We start from the raw sequence: 13,655 nt of genomic DNA on the forward strand, positions 1-13,655 counted from the left end.
GGCCATTGTGTTTGCAGCCGTCATACTGCTCTCCCACTCACTCTATCAGAAACCAGGCCTGTGTAGGGGCCTAAATGAATATTGATTCTCCCTCCAGTGCTGAATACTGCTGGGGGAAAAAAAGGATGAGTGTGTTATATGCAATGAACAGAATGTGCCTGATGGAGGGAGAGAAGAGAGGATGACGATTAGGATGATGGTGATCATGATGACGGTAATGATAATGGTGATGATAATGACTGTGTTAGTGATCAGTAAGCATGATGGGACCCATCAGTTGATGCATGTATTTGCATGTTGCTTGTATGATGGCGGCGTACTGTACATGTAATTGCAGTATCGATGTTGAAAAGCGTGCTTCTGTGACATGACGATTAACAGCAAATAGTACTATAAAAAATGTGGACACTGTTGTTAAAATTTAGTCTCAATCTTTATTGTCAGAAAGGAAATTGCATTGGTTTTTAGAGGTTCCCCAAAAGCTGTACTTGCAACCTGCTGAGGGGATTTAAAAAAAAACACAAATGTATCATTACCAACTCTATTTTGTAACATGTAAATCATCTGTAAAATCGGTTTGGAAAGTCCATCAAGTTATTGTTTCATAACTGATGATATACTAATTACTACAAAGGATGGAAAGAAAAAACCTTAGAAAATAGACTTATGAATAAACCATTGTGTCATAGGACACAACTCTAACATCAAAACTTAATGTAATCTTAAACAAAGATATCATAAAGAAAACAAAATGCATTTACAAGAAAACCATTGTTACCTATACAGAACAGAATCCATATTTCCCCATTTAACTCTCAGCATATTAGATGCATTTAAAAAACATTTTAGGAGAATATATATTCACCTCCTCAAGTTGCATGGCACTAATCAAGTAGTTAATGTAGCCTTGGTGGTTGTGAGTATTGCAAGTTAACTCACTTGAGCACCACCTCCTTCTAAATAAATGATGTTTAACCTGAGTTTAGCATAGCCGAAGAGGGAATGGTAAAAAACTGAAAACAGATATACAGTGAATCAAACACGGGTAAAATGAAAGAGGATAAGAGAAGGGTGGAGACTGGAATAGATTTACTGGTAAACATTTGGCCTAATGCAGGCTATAACAGAATTAAACAAGGAAAACTGAAATGGAACGACAAATGTACCTCTTTAAGTTAATGTTTCTCTCGTCTACCCTTCCAGAACTATATTATGAGGGGCTCCATCCAGATAGACCACCATCTCTTCTCCAGCCTGCTGCTCTGCCTGCTGCATCTCCCCGTCACCTGCCCCAGGCTCTCCATACACACTTCCCTCCACCTGTAAGGTGCAGTTGTCCAGCTCTGTCACAATGTAATGGGTGCCTTCATCATTAACGATAACCTGGGTTAGACCTTCCTTCATCATCTGGGAGGCAGCAAGCTGCAGCACCTCCTGCATCTCCTCCTGGCCAGTCTGCTGGATGACCCGCACGTCGTCCTGTTCCTGTTTCATGTCGGTCTGCCCATCACTTTGCACAGCCTCGGCTATCTCAGGGGTCAAGACCTCATGAACGACGGCTGCCGCTCCTTGCATTTCCTCCTGATGGCCCATTTCGCTGACAGCGCTGAGCAGAGCATCCAGAGCTGTGGACGACTCCGAAACAAGGTGACTTTGTCCTGCTACTGCTACCCCTCCCCTAGCCACAGCCCGCAGCCCTTCCCTGGCCTCACCCGACTCTAGCACCACGTACTGGGTGCTGCCTCCGGCCAGGTGGGCCCCCGCGGATGCCACTTCCCTGCCCGAGGCTATGACTTGTCCATCTTCCGTGATGTGGAGCACCTCTGCCACCTGGCCAGCCATGGCCAGCGTCTGCAAGGTTGCAGCAGCCGACTCCTCCAGGGCCTGGTCGATGGCCACCTCCCCGTCGCCGTAGCCCTGGATGATGATGACCTGCTGGACGGGCTCATCGTGGCCAGATCCCTCGAGAGAGCCCTTCTTGTTCGTAGGGGATTCCACAAGTTCTGCTTCCACAAACGTAGCGCCCTGACCCTTCAGGCGACACTCAAAAGACTTGGACACTATACCTGGGGAACACAGAGACACATTTTACATTACTGTAGATTTAACTTTTTGGTATTTTGCTGATACTTTCATTCAATTCCTCGACTGTCAAACTTAGTACAAGCAAAGTGTAAGAAGAATAGACAACAGGAGCTAAAATGAGAGATGGAAGGAATTTCTTGGAGTCCAAACACAGAATCGAAAAGGAAAATAATTTAGTGGCAAGATGGTCAGGATCATATCCAAAAGTTCAAAAATAGGCATGGCAATTACTGCACACATAGTTGTTCATATTCATCCTCTCGCTTAATGTTCTTGGTAACCACAGTGGTTGAACTTACTATGTTTACCCATCACTGTGAGGAAAGGGAACAAAAAACTTATAAGGAAAGCAAAGCTGATATAAAAAGTGATGTAACACTTCACATATTTGTGTCACTTCATGCCTGAAAGGAGACAGAATATGGAGATATTAGGCTGGAGGACGAGTGTGGTGAGATACGGCTGGTGCTAATTGAGCCACACTGTGCCCTCTCAGATCACAGGTTGCCATGGCGTTTCCAAGGTGACAGGAACAGTGTTAGAAATGCCATTGTTTAAACAGCGCCGGGCTCAGACACTTGTAAGCTAATCTATGCAGAAAAATGGGAATTTGAGACACTGAAGAAGGGACTCTTTTCACGCCTTGGCTTCGGAGCATAGATGAACTTGCTGTTCAAATACAGAAAGCACAGACATATTATTGTCATGGGAAGACAACACTGAACCTAACTTGCAGGGTCTCCTGATGCTTTGCACTTGAAAGTTTGCAGATTCTACATTTTAAACTCACGATACCCTTACAAATTCCAAAAACTCTCTTCAAAACCTCCACTTTTCAGGAAATAACAAAGAACCTTTATTGTTTTTAGCTCGGATTCCTAAAAAGTTGACATTTTGGAGGTACAAGGTTTAACCCTAAGGGTAGCGACGAGATCACACAGATCTCACAGTACATACAGGAACAAACTCATCAATCATTGATATTCCTATCTCTACCCGACATTTAATGTCCTGCACTCACAAGGTTGACAATGTGATCAGAAAGTCGGAGTTGTGCTGCAAACAGTCTCTGACCCAACTGCGCCCTGTCCTCCTGCAGTGTAAACAGAAGGAGGACAGGAGCTTCAACTCAACTCTTTTATTAGACAAGTAGGCAGTGACCACCGAAAGCAAGTGAAAGCAAGCCTATTAACGCTGCACAGATACACTCAAAATGGACTATCGGTACATTTTACAAGCATGTACATGAAGCAGTGTAGGAAACTCTTAACACTTTCTTAGTGTTAAGAGTGTGTCCAACATGAACTGCTAAGACCTGGATAGACAGAAACTGCAGATGCTAGTGTCAAGGAACACACCAGCTGTTCTTAATGGCTGCAAGAAAAGTTGTCAGGTGGTGTTAAGTTGTGCGTCAAGAGTTAAACAGGGCTCCCAGGTTCAGCTAAGAACTCATATTTTATTTTAGTGCATTTGAGTTAATAATAAACCTCCAAAATACTGTGTTTTCTGGCAATATGTACATTTACTGATACAGTTTTTTGTTTAATCATTCAACCTGGCCAATATCTGATGAAAAGAGTGGCAAAACATTGCTTACCTCTGTGTCTCCGATATATAAATCTGTCCTGTGCTAATGTTCATACAGTACGATAAGTCATTAAAAAGTGGCATTATTACAATGTGAGAAGATGAGAACTTGTTGCAGCTATTTTAATGACATCTGCACACATACACCCACACCTGTCTTCACCTGCCAGGTTTATTTTAAGGAGTAGCTAAAAAAGAAAGAACACTGGACAAAAGATAAGCCATTTCAAGATTTCTTTTCACAAAGACGTGTTTGATTTATGCAGAAAATTATAGTTAGCCAGTGTTTTCTGCTGGTGACTCACAATGGACAAATGATAGAGAATTTACAAATCTACAAGTAACAGAACAAAAGATGATATTGAGAGAATCAAGACAGAATGTAGATGGACAGCATAATTTTATGAGGATAAAGCTGTTTTCACTCTTCCACTAAGAGAATTTTTCTGAGTGTATTTTCATGCCTGGTAAGAGCAGTTACTACAAACTCTGGAACCATTTCCTTTTGTGTAAAGAAAAACAGGGCAATCAGACTGAGGCCTCGATAAAAGGTAGGTTACTTGGTACTTTGGAGGCTTGTTGAGAATTATATCAAGGCTACATTTTTCATGATAGCTTAAATACTTTGTGACCAATTATAATATGCAATATTGTATATGGCCCACAGAGAAATACTTCACGTCTGCCTGCTATATTTGTTTCAAATTCTTCTCTCACGTGATTAGTCTGTATTGTCTGTCTCTACTGCATATAACATTCTCCTTATACATGTAGTAGAAGATAACAATGTGCATTTGTTTAAAGGCAAACGAAGTGTGTGGAGGGAGTCAGCACTGTCGAAGACAGCCAGAGGAAGTTGGCATTTTCAGCAGCAGAGGTTACTACCTTTTTACACACAGCTACAGGGCCGATGCAAACTGCCGACACCAAAATGCTGTAAGCTGAGAGGTTGGCGCAAGAGGACAATAACTCAGTGGTTGGGCAGTTTCTGCTGCATTACCATAAAACCTATATATATATTTGTGTGTTTTTAAAATAGATGTGCATATATCCGTGCGTGCACTCCTGAATGTATATGTACATTCTTGGAAAAGCTCTGTTTTGCCAAATATGAGTTAATGCATGTATGTATTGTGTTTGTCTATGTGTCAATATGTGGGCGGAATGTTAAGGTCAGGCTTTCCCGGTGTGTCTCTGTACAATATGTATATGCCAGTCCCTGCGTGGGCTTGAATGTATGTGTGTGTCAGAGTGTGTGTAGCGCTGTGGGGATGGTAAGGCTATGTGTTGCTAGTGTGTCTCACATTAGCCATGGGGTGCTGTTGACGGGGCCCAGCGGCGGCCCGCTGAGGTTTATGGAGTGTCACTCAGTCGCCGCAGCCGTGAATCAAGTTAATGTTGCAGATCCCATCTCTTCAGTTGTCCTGCGCTCCCGGTGGAAGAACAACATTTGAACAGCGTGATTTGGCCCCGGCAAGAGGCTGATGCCTGTTTAATATGTGTTTTGAGTGTTCTGACTGACTGATTCCTTTAACAGGAAGTAGGAGAGAGGATGAGAGACAGAGAGAGACAGGCTGCTTTATTGGCTGTGATCTGAAACAAGATGGGGGCTCCCTGAGAGGAATAAAACAACAGGAGGAAGAAAAGCATACAGAAATGGGTGGGTATGTCATTTTGATTTCCAGATGACAGAAATGTCTCGAGGAAAGTCTCCATCAGTGACTAATATTACACTTGTACAGAGCTCATACTATATGTGGGGGAAATTTACTTAATTTACTTACTTACTAGAATTTAAGTAGGGCTGACCCCGAATAGTCGAAGATTCGATGGGTGGCGCCTGATTTGACTGTCAATCTCACAGTTGAAGCTTCGCAGCGAAACGAGGATCATGCCATTTTGGCGATATGGGGGTGCTCAACGTCTGATTTTACATAGAACTACCAGTTTTCTCCCAATAGGTTAATATATAGCCTATTACAGTACACATTTCAACTTTTAATGCTGTAAATAAAAAAATGGGAAAAGAAAAAAGCTTTCATAAATGTTTTTAAAGTGCGTGAATAAATCCAATATTGTAACTCTGGGTCGTCAGTGCGCATGTGTAGGCGTAGCGTGTAGGTAGTGGCAGTGGAGGAACACTTGCTGAAGAAACGGAGCCCCAACTTCACTGGTGTTGTGCCGAGTTGTCCGCACCTCGCGGGACTTCCGGATAATTTATCACCGTTTATTTTATCGGTTTTAAATAGCCGGCTACTTGAAATAGACATGCAAGGAACTGCGACGTGCATGCAGTTGTTAGCAGCACAGCATGCATGCAACTCTGCACAAGACCGGGGAATGGCAGGCGAGAGAGAGAGAGAGAGGGCGCCTCAGTTTAGCTGGAAATTTACAGTGTAAATTGAATGAAAAGAGACTGCAGCTCTGCAGCTTCTCAAGATTAAAGTGGAGCTACCGTGTGTAACCCCCCCCCGGCTCGCAATCGCCACGCACAAAAAAACACACGATTCGACTATCAGTCGACTATAGGCAGGACTTGATGATTCTGATACGACTATGTAAATCCTTAGTCGGGGACAGCCCTAAACTTAAGTAATAACAATTTTCTGCACAACAGTTTCAAACATCCTGTGGAGATATTTGTATACCATTTTATTTCTCTATCCAGATGACTGTCTGGTTTATGTGAGAATATTTAGGGAAAACAGCAACATGGAAGATGTCAGAGACAACGAGACATTTGGAAACAACAAAGGAGAATGAGATGAATGTTAGGGACAGAGAGAAACAGGACGACAAGTGAAGAGGAAAATCTTGGAGATGCATACATCTATATTTTGCAATAAAGCATAGCTTTTGTTTGCAATTGCCACAAGTGAGATCAAGATCAGACCTGGTGCTAAATCATTTAAAAGTCTGACTGATCCAAAAGTGAGTGTCCCATAAAACAAACTCATTATTATTGGTTTGCACTGCTAAGAAGCAGCAGCAGTGTTAAAATGTTATAATCACCACACGCTTCTTCTTTTTCCTACTCTGCTTTGCGCGCGCAGTCTTGTTTAAAGTCTTGGACGATCAGAAAAAAAAAATCAGAGGAGAACACAACTGTCGGCACTCTATAGGGACATAACAGTGATGACAGTGAATCTACTCTCCAAACGGGACACGTTCTAATGAAAGAATTATACTGAAATTAAACTAAACCTAATTTTGCTGGAGACTCCTCTGCAACCCAAGGACCCTTGGGTAATCCCTGGACAACAGTTTGCCAACCATTTGTGTGGTGTGATTGTGTGCCTTACAACACTTAGTGTCAGGTCAGTGCGGGAGCCTCCCTGCTCAGTGTACGGTACAGATGCAATTATTGATCAGCGGATCAATGGGCTGGCCAGTGGCGGGGCCCGGGCCATTACTTCAGCTCGGAGAGGCCGCCAGGGGAGCGGTCAGACAGCACTTACCAGCAGTTAGAAAAATTAACCTTAACACCAAGACACCAGCACACACACAATCAATTACAGTCGCTGTACAACAGGTCAGCTCACTGCAAATGTAAGCTCACTTGCACATGCGCATGTAATCAGGCCAGCGCACACACACACACACACACACACACACACACACACACACATTACGTTAGTCTTGCTATACTTATGAGGACATTGCACTGGTTGTAATCCCTAAACCTAAATTTAAACCCCCACCTCAACCTTAATGCACCCCACACTAAATCTTAATTGGTGTGTGGTAGTTGTACATAAAAACACACGTGCGACAAGTCAAAGAAATCAATCTGAATAGACACTACAGCAAGCAAAGGCAATTTTACTATATTAAATCATAACATAAGAGCGGAGAAAAAGACATGCTCACCAAATCAATTACAAGTTCAATGGCAGGAACATGAAACAGCCAGAGCTTATGATCAATTCTTTACAACAACACAAACCCTTTACAATCCTTTTACCAGCCGATTACTTTCAATTATAGATATGAAGCCAGTACCTTAAAAAGAGCATGATGGAGACCTTTAAACCTGACACATATGGCTGTTATTTGTGGGTGGATTTTTTTACAGACAAGGTGGTGTATGAGCGTGTGTGTGTTTGTGGGTGCGTGTCACTTGTGCGGATTTTGAAGGTGACACTGCTAAGTAGATAAAGTGTCAGTTCTGGGTGTATCCAGGTCACTGGGGAAGGCCTGCATAGGAGTGTGTATGTGTATGTGTGTGTGTGCCTGTGTGTATTTCCAGGTGTTTATATTTATCTCTGTGGTTATTTTAATGTATATAAATGTACGTGTTTATGTAATTATAAAATAGTGTTTTGATTGATTTTCTTTATCTTTCTGATTTGTACGGTTTTTAATGATTTTATACATATTTTAATTGTAAAGTAATTGTAAATTATTGTAACAAAGGTGCTTTATAAATACACTTTTATTGTTTTTCACATATATATTCATTATATGTGCATATTTTTGTTTTTGTGTTTATGTACGTATTATTTTAATCATATTGTATATATCTGAGCATTTCTTTACATATTACTTCAGGATATGTATAGTAATACATTCAGTCTATGTGCATATGTTTCTTTACAGATTACATATAGACCATGAGCTATACTGTATGTGAAGTGCATACATGTGCATGAGAGTATATATAGTATGTAGTTTTATACATGTGTTGATTTTTTTGCATACTACATAAAGACAATCATCCATATGTGTATGTGTTTATACACTGTTATGTGTGTATTTTAGGATCTTCTTTGGTCGAGCTGTGTACATGATGACCTTACCTGCCTCTCCTCCCCTGTGAGGCCTCAGGCAAAGCTGCATGTGTTTCCTACGCGTGTATGTGTCTGCCTCTGTGTGAGTGTGTGTGCACAAACTGGCAGGTCAGCTGAGGTCCGGCTAGTGATGGCTCTACTTTGTCTGGTAGGGACAGCAGCTACTGTCACCTTTACAAACGCCATGAATCAACGCCAGGGAGGACAGGCCGGCCGACCAAAAAACAACCAATTATACAGCAGCCAGATTGACACCGGGTGGACGGGGCAGAGAGAGAGATGGAGACGCACTGAACACACCCCAAGGACGAATAAACAGAAGAGAATGAGGGCACAGACTGACAGAGGGCCTTCTGGACTGTAACACCGATATGGTGCCTTTGAAGGCCAATATTAATCCATAAGTGACTTTAGTTGGAGGCTAAATAAAGAGTGATTATCTTTCTCATAATCTGCTTTATTTAGCCTCACATAAATAAAAAAACACACTGTTCAGTCATTCATGAAGACTTCGTTGACACACAAGAAGTTATGCTTTATGTTTGGGCAATTAAGAGTTTTCTATAGTGTTTCCTTTGAAAAGGAAAGTTTTTATAGTTTATAGTCTCATTTTCTTAGTGAAACGATTGAGAGAAGAGCGTATGTCTGGCAGGAAAGCTGTGAGTCTCAAAATATCCCCATAACGTGTTTTCCTACATGTCTCTTCATTGTGTGTAGAGGAAGCTAAGAGGATGAATGATGCTGTTTGCAATATCCAGATTTTGACATCATCAGTGAGCACAAATTACTAAAATCTGATAAGCGTGCAAGCCAGGCCAAAATCTGAGGATGAGGATTTTGAGACATTTCTTACAAGGAGACCACAAGCTTAACCAGGGCTTAAGGAAAACATACAGTAATTGATTTCATGTCAGTCCAACCTAATCATAAAGAGCAGAATGCTTGTATTTTTTTACCTATAATCAACAATGACAGAGTGGAGATCTGTTGTAGAGGACCTTAAGATTAAGATGATACAATATTTATTTTACTTATGTCAACAGACAAGTATGCAAAGCAGCTAAAAGACAACATATCTTTTAAGCAAAACACTGTGTGTAATTCCCTCTCACAAACAGCAAAACAGTACCTGAAGTAGAAGTAAACAAGAAAGGTTGAGAAACATGGATACACTATGTGGGTGGGTGGACATCAACCCCCTAGGGTGTTCCGGAGGCATGCCCCCCGTAAGAAAAATATGTACATTTTAACGTTAAGTGCATTAATTTGGTGCATTTTAAAAGCAAAATAAAGAGGCTACATCTATGAAGAACGTTGCCCTCCTGTTCTGTGCCCTAGTAAATAATTTGATCACAAACACACTGCAAAAGTCAACTCATTTATTTAATGTTTTTCAGTAACCCTAAATCAAAGAATAATTTGTAAGAAATTTCCCTAACATTTTATTTTACTTTTAATGGACACAATTATTATTATTATTATTAGTGTAACATATAATACAATTAATCTTTTTTCCTTATTGTATACGTTATGGTGTTAACCAATGGTGTAACATATTGTATACATTATGGTGTTATGGTGTAAACCGGACTTTGTCATATGTGTATCCTCCCATCCTTGTGCTACATTCACCAACTCTGACGCAATTTGATAAATGATAATGTACGATGTGCTCTTATTGCGTAGAATTAAGACTGAATAGCCTCTCTTCAGGTAAGACTCTCATATTGTAACACTTGTTACAAAGTGAGAAAATGACGAGAATAAAGTCGCTAACCCTGGCTGTCAGCTCGCTCTGCTCCTTTTAACTGCATTTACCATAAAGGCTCTAATACATGTGCACTCCAAATTTAGTGGCTAGCTTGATCGTGGTCTCACAAACAAGCAACAGTGGAAACACTCGATGCTGTTAGTAAACATTACCGTAATTACCTCAAAAGAAAAGTGGTTGTCTCGAGTCGGATGCCAAAGTGCGTGAACCCGGGGTGGAGACAGATTATGTGTAACAGCGTTACGTAATCAGGATACAAAAATAAAGTAACTGTATTCTGTTGTTGTTAGCGTTGTTTGGCACGCAGAGCTCTTTTGGACTACTACATTGCTGGGAGAAAAGAAAGTGAGGAGGTTGAACTACCTGGTGAGTTCAGAAAATATGTGTCTGTAAATTTATTCCAGATATCGTTATACTTTACTGTGAACAGGTTAGCATAGCATAGCCCTGATTGATCCGAACTCTATTCAGAAAACAAACATTTTAGAAGTTGTTGTCCTGGTGTCTTGCTGACAGACCTGACAAAGCATGAATTCATATGTTTAACAAATCTGTATCATATTGTAGTTATTTCGGCATCAGTTTGATCAGTTTATTACAATTTACTTTGGGTTCATACTGATGTAGTAATGGCGAGTTGTGTTTATTTGCGTTATTGTGTTGTGTATGAACACAGTTGTCCAGCGATCAAAACCAGTGAGGAAATTATGCGAGGATTAAATTCGTGTTTGCTCTGAATGCCGCATAACACAAAGCTACTGAGGGATTTGTGGCAGATATTGGTCGGCATGTAGCCAGTAGTTGAATATGGTTCCGCCCCCACCCCGTCCTGCAGACTGTGCAAACTAATTCCAGCTCCCAGTGAGTGAACACGGCAGCGGGACCCGAGCACAGCCTCCGAGATCAACGGAGGCCAGTCTGACAACTGGGAATACAGTACGAAGGTGGTTTTCTTGCTGGTTTGGCTCTTAGCACCCCGGGGCTGAGTGAACTAATGAGGCTGTATTCGGTCCTGTTCATGTTGTGTTCACTGGGAGGCTGCTGAGCACAGTTTCGTTACCCCGCCCCTGGCCTGAAAACCTCCAGTGCTTGAGTAAAGATGTAAACCTAAACACACACTCAGTGCTCCGAGTTCACTTTAAGGGCAGACTGAGTTAATTTGACCAGTAGTTGCAGGCTAACTGAGCTAACGAGATAATAGTAGCTAGTTAGCAGCAGTTAGCTGACTTGCTACGGCAACAAGTAAAGCTATGTGTCCATCAAGGAACTCCGTAACTCACAGAGTTGAGGCACAGCAGCCGGGGAACATCAGAGAGAAAACCAGAAAATATTTTCCATCAAATATGATCCAGCTTCAGCAAAATCTGCGAATAAAGTTGTGCTTCTGTGCAGTAATCAGTGGTTCCCGGTCCCAGAAACCCTATTTTTCAGCAGCGTCATAAAAATTAAGAAAGCTTTTCATTGGAAACTAAATTAATACAGGTCGCCCAGTGCAGGATGATTCATCAACATTTAAAAATACAAAACAACATTTTTTGTCATTGCAGATCCTGCCATATGACATATAGGCCTAGTGCAAGGCATCATATAAAAACATTTAGACCTAAACATTGATTTTGATGAATTGAATGGAATATTTTATAATTGTATGTTTCTCTAAAAATACACTGAGCAGACAACGCATCTTTGATACTCTAGTCTTTATTTGCGTATTTGGTATTGAAGTAATCTAAAAGTAACTAAAAGTAATCAGGTTCCATTACTTTTCTTTTCTGGTACTTGGATTATGTTACTGATTAAATTTTTTAACAACTAATTAATCATTTTATAGGATTACATTTTTAAAGTAACCCTCCCAACCCTGTGTGTGAGCGTGCAAGTTTACCGCAGCGGTGAACAGCGGCACAATACACAACGTTGGAAGTCTTTAATGGTTATGTATTTTCGGTTCATTTTGAAACTATGGCGGAACAAATTAGACTGTGGCGGGCTTTGTTAATTAATGGGAAAAACTGTTCTCCCAAATATTGCCATACAATCATATCTGTGCAACAATATTTAAGTTTGATGATGAATAAGGACATGATAATATTCAAAACAAGAAGCTGTGTAAGAAAGTGATGGTCATTCAGAGTGAATATCAATACCAACCACAGCCCTGGACAATGAAATACAGTAGACCAATGACTGAGGTGGAAAGGCCTCAAGAGGTGAAAAGAACACACACACACACACACACAGTACAACAGTGGTCAGAGGGAATACAGGCCAGTGTCCTGCTCTCAGCTCTTTTTCTGCTGACAGAGGATGACCCAGTGTGAGTATAATGTGGTCCACACTAACTCTATCTACCTCATGTCCCCCCAGGTCTGTGCCCCCAGAGAGAGAGAGAGCGGTGAAAGGTGAAGAGAAAGAAAATCTCCCACAATCACCAGGGAAACCATCTCCACTACACCTTCACTTTTCATCTTTCCCTCCTTTGAATGGCTTTTGTGTCTCTTCTGGCCATGACCTTAGTTACAGTATAGTAAATACTATTTCATTTTCAGTAGTGACATAAGCATTAATAAACAGTCAATCAATTCTTTTGGTTGCAGGTTAGGTTTAAAATTATTAGATGTATTCGCACAAATGGTAGAAATGTACACGCTTTTTAAATTTCATAACACAAAGAACGTATAAGACACTTATAACTACTAAAACACTGGTTTCCAGGTGTTTCACAAGAGATGTAAGGGACACACAGAAACCTAATTTTGGAAATTGAAGAGAAGATTACAGAAGCTTATTGGAATCGATGAGTGTAACCAATCCCAGTGTAACAGCTGTTCTCAGGGAGTAATAAATAAGCTGTCAGTTAATTGAAAACCTTACCAGGAAACAATCATCAGATGTTAGGCTTGTGCTTGAGTCAACAAAATGCATTGCCTAACTAACTTACTAGCCAGCTAACCCCTTCCTGGGAGGACAATATGGAGGAATCTTTCAAATCAAGAAGGCTAAGAATGAAGGCTTGGTTAGCCAGAACAGTTAGTACAGGATGCAGTGCCTTTGCAGCAAAGTGCGCGTCATCTACCACAACACAGAGGCTGCTGGGAAATCATCTGCTTGGCTACGGATAAGCCAAGATAAGAGCAAATGTGTGGGAGGTTGCTACAGTTGCACAAAGTGAGGCCCGATCAACCTCAGCGGGGCTGCCAGTGAGAGGGCGTCTGATGCTGAAAGGCCTGAAACACCTGATGACTGCAGGTTACATCACTGATTATGTGCCCTAGAAAAGCATCAGTAGATGCATCATTTCAACTTTAAAAATGACTAACCAGATATGACTAATGTACTACTTTTTGTTGGAGTGCCGGTTGTTTCCCTGACGCTGTAAATTGCAGCTATTTGCACTCTGCAGTTGAAGGTCTGAAATGATC

At 41.2% G+C, this 13,655-nt stretch overlaps 1 protein-coding gene across 1 annotated transcript in view; it reads right to left on the reverse strand.

The window, feature by feature from the left end:
* Positions 1–417: 417 nt before the first annotated feature.
* Positions 418–13,655, reverse strand: part of LOC123968616 (zinc finger protein 407-like) — a 61,410-nt gene continuing 48,172 nt past the window's right edge. Inside the window, exon 6 of the mRNA XM_046045484.1 lies at positions 418–2,066. Within this exon, the coding sequence (XP_045901440.1) occupies positions 1,192–2,066 (875 nt within the window). The 3' untranslated portion in view covers positions 418–1,191. The remainder of the gene's footprint in view (positions 2,067–13,655) is intronic.

The sequence above is a fragment of the Micropterus dolomieu genome, linkage group LG03, assembly GCF_021292245.1.
Source record: "Micropterus dolomieu isolate WLL.071019.BEF.003 ecotype Adirondacks linkage group LG03, ASM2129224v1, whole genome shotgun sequence".
NCBI lineage: Eukaryota > Metazoa > Chordata > Actinopteri > Centrarchiformes > Centrarchidae > Micropterus > Micropterus dolomieu.